Here is a 3950-nt window from a genome sequence, read left to right as displayed (position 1 = left end):
CAAGTGAGCCCCAGGGCTGCTGAGCGCTTCCCGCCACCAGCACAAGCAGCCCCGTCATACAGTCCCACTCAGACATGTGTCCAGCTCTCTCTTCAAACTAATTCAGTCATTTTCCCCCCACAACTCCTATTGGGAGGATGCTCCAGAACCTCGCCCCACTGGTGGTTAGAAACCTCCCTGTAATGTTTAGCAAGTCTCTCCATCTCCCACATGCCTGAATGTACATGTGAGCCAGACTGACACAGTCTGGCTCCTTGTACCCTTCTAGTGGTTAGGCCACAAATGGTGGCATATAAGACAATGGACCCACTCCCCAGCTAGTGGCAATGGATATACAGCTCTATTGGAGGCAGTAGGTCAGATCCACAGATTCAGCAAATTGCTTTAGCACCACCAAAATAAATGGAATGTGTTGAGGATCCACCCCAGTTTTACACCAGTCTGACTCCTTTGGTTCCAATGAAGCCACTCATGATTTATACACACAAGCAAGACAACTCCCATCATTGTTTTCAGTGGCCATGGTATAGGTGCAAGTGGCCAAGCAGTGTAACGGGTATTATTTTGGCACAGAATGAAATTCTGATTTCTCTCTCACACACAATTTACACCCATTTACACCACAACTGGACCAGATTTTCTACTGGTGTAAATCACCCCAGCGGCAGTGACATCAGCAGAGTTAATCTGGATTTGCATTGGTGCAACTAGGTCAAAATCAGACGTGTTTGTGTGCAAGCTGTGTGGTTATGAAAATACTGGCATTAATGAATACCTAAAGATACTACGTAAGCAAACTTTAATTAGAGAAAGACAGAAAATTAATTCTTCGTGAATTACCTACACCGCGTCAGTCTCCTCAGGGCAGCTTTGATCTATTTGTTCCTCATGCTGTAGATAATTGGATTCACGATTGGTGGCAATACGGAATAAAGAACAGCCACCACAAGATCCAGAGCACATGTGGAGCTGGAGGTGTGTTTCATATAGGCAAAGATGCAAGTGCAAACAAACAAGGAGACCACAGTGAGGTGAGGAAGGCAGGTGGAGAAGGCTTTATGCCGTCCCTGCTCAGAGGGGATTCTGAGCACTGATTTGAAGATCTGAACATATGACACGATCATAAAAACAAAGCAGCCTAAGACTAAACACACACTAAATGCAAGAACCCTAACTTCACTCAGATATGAGTCAGAGCAGGTGAGCTTCAGTAGCTGGGGGATTTCACAGAAGAACTGATCCACCATGTTGCCTCCACAGAAGGTCAATGCAAATGTGTTCCCGGTGTGCAGCACAGAGTAGAGAATCCCACTGATCCAGGCACCAGCTGCCATTTGGACACAAGCTCTGATGTTCATCATTGTGTCATAGTGCAGTGGTTGGCAGATGGCAACATATCGGTCGTACGCCATGACGATGAGAAGGGAAAAATCCGCTGTCACGAAGGAGATGAGGAAAAAGACTTGGGCAACACATCCAGCATAGGAAATGGACCTGGTGTTCCTGAGGGAGTTGGCCATGGATTTGGGAACGGTGACAGAGATGGAGCCAAGGTCTAGGATGGACAGATTCATCAGGAAGAAGTACATGGGGGTGTGAAGGCGGTGGTCGAAGGCGATGGCCATGAAGATAAGAAGATTCCCCACCAGGGCTGCCAAGTACATCACTAGAAACCCCACAAAGTGAAAAATCTGCACCTCCCGAACATCAGAGAATCCCAGGAGAAGGAACTCGGTCATGGTGGTTTGGTTGGACATTTTCTATCTCAGGACATCGTGTGATGGTTGCAGAGGGAGGGACAAGAGCAAGGGACAGGATTATATCAGAAAAATAACTCTCCTTTTGTGAAAACCACCTTAATTTCCTTCAGTCATACCCTTAGCTTGTGAAGATTGGTGTAATATGGGAATGAGGATGGGGAAAACAGTTCCACTGACTCCAATGGAGTTACTCCTGATTTACACTGGGGTGAGAGAAAGTAGAATCAGCTCAATGGACTCCATTGCAGTGACTACTAATTTACACCAGGGTGATGGAGAGGAGAATTAGGAATAATTGCTTTTGAGGTATTTGTATATCTCTGTCACCCAAAGGTGGGCTAACTCTGGATAACCTTGTATAAATGTTACTATCCTCAGTTTACTGAGGGGAATCGGGTGTCTGGCTGGCCAGATTCTGCTGTCAGGGGCACTGCTGTGAATGTGGGGTAATTTCACAGCATGCCATGGAATTACTCCCCATTTATACTGCTCTAAATGGGAGCAGACTCTCGCATGGAGGTGACCAAACCCAGCCATAATTACGCGGTAAACTCAAATCATGAATACAGCTCAGGAGTTCCGATGTTTCGTCCCCCATTCTAGCCAGATTTCCATGCTCGCTGCAAGAGACAGACATTCCAGCTCCCCTCCTGCTTCTCTAACAACTCAACTAAACTCCCTTCCAGAGCTTGGAAGGGAACCCAGGAGTCCCGACTCCCAGTTTGCCCCCTGCTCTAACCCACTAAATGCAACACACCTCCCAGATCTGGAAATGCAGGCCAGGAGGACTCAACCCACTGGACTCAACTCCCTCCCAGAGCTAGGAACACAAGTGAGGTGTCATGACTCCCAGTCCCTTCCTCTAATGACTACATCAGACTGCATCTCAGCCTCTGTCCCAGTGACTCTCCACTGCCATCAGGAATGACTGCTGTGAGTGACAATGGAGAGTCATTGGGCCAGAGTAGGGGCGTGAGAGTGATTCTCCAGTCTCATTTCAGAACAGCCCATAGCCTAGCTGCTCAGACACTGTCCTGTAAAGTGAGAATTCAAATCCCTTGTCATCATCAATCAGAGGGAGGGATTGAATCTGAGTATGTCACAGGCCAGCCGAGTGGCCTAACCACTCAGCTTCAAGTTATGAGTCACGCAGTCCTTAAGAGAGACAGATATAGAACCCCCCAGTTCTGGTTCCTCTCCTCTACACACTGGACTGAACTTCCTCCCAGAGCCCAGGGCTGTCTCTAGGCACCATCAAACCAAGCAGGTGCTTGGGGCGGCACATTTGCAGGGGGAGGCATTTGGACCGTCCTTTTTTTTTTTTTTTTTTACTCACTTCCTCCCCTCTCACAACCCTGCAGAAGCGGAGCCATGGAGCAGCTGGGGATCCAGCATGGGAGCTGAGAACCAATGAGACCCTGGGAGCTGTAGTTCCATGGCCAGCTCCCTGCCAATAGAGCAGGGAAAGAACTACATTTCCCAGCAATCCCTTGGCAGCTATCAAGAGGAAAGGGAGGGATAGAGAGTGAGGTAGCTGAACCATGCTGCAGCTTGCTGTGAGTCGAAAGGGGTGGCACTGTGAATGGGGAACAAGTGTGCCCAAGGAGTAGAAGGCTTTGCCCCAGATATACCCTTCAGAAGACTACCCCAGACTGGATGAGGGATACTGGTGTGACCTCACATTGCAGCCCCCAAAGAGGGAATTGGGTGGACTAAATGGACAGTGCCCCTCTCTATCTGAAGCCTAGCAAGGGGGTACGTGGATCCCACTAGAATTTAAAATAAAAAGTAAGGGAGGGGAGGCTCTGGACCTGGGCAGCTTTAGATACAGTACCAGCACTTAGGAGGATTTCCACTTCTGAACCATGGAAGCAGAAACTGACTTTTCCTTTCCAGACTTAGCTAATATTCAGAAAGGGAATCTAGCACCTGGCTTCCAGATTGTGTGAAGGTGGTGGTCGAAGGCTATGACCATGAAGATAAGAAGATTCCCCGTCATGGCTGCCAGGTAAATCAGTAGAAACACCACAAAGTGCAAAATCTGCAGCTCCTGAAAATCAGAGAATCCCAGGAGAAAGAACTCAGTCACAGTGGTTCGGTTGGACATTTCCTTTCTCAGGACATCGTGTGATGCCTGCGGAGGGACGGACAAGAGCAAGGGCCAGCATTAGATCAGTAAAATAACTCTCC

At 48.3% G+C, this 3950-nt stretch overlaps 1 protein-coding gene across 1 annotated transcript; it reads right to left on the bottom strand.

The window, feature by feature from the left end:
- Positions 1 to 875: 875 nt before the first annotated feature.
- Positions 876 to 1757, bottom strand: LOC135888450 (olfactory receptor 14A16-like). The gene has a single exon (XM_065416260.1). The coding sequence runs from the start codon at positions 1755 to 1757 to the stop codon at positions 876 to 878; it is 882 nt and encodes a 293-aa protein (XP_065272332.1).
- Positions 1758 to 3950: the final 2193 nt, after the last annotated feature.

The sequence above is a fragment of the Emys orbicularis genome, chromosome 13 (assembly GCF_028017835.1).
Source record: "Emys orbicularis isolate rEmyOrb1 chromosome 13, rEmyOrb1.hap1, whole genome shotgun sequence".
Taxonomy (NCBI): Eukaryota; Metazoa; Chordata; order Testudines; family Emydidae; genus Emys; species Emys orbicularis.
This window is presented reverse-complemented; position numbering and strand designations above follow the sequence as displayed.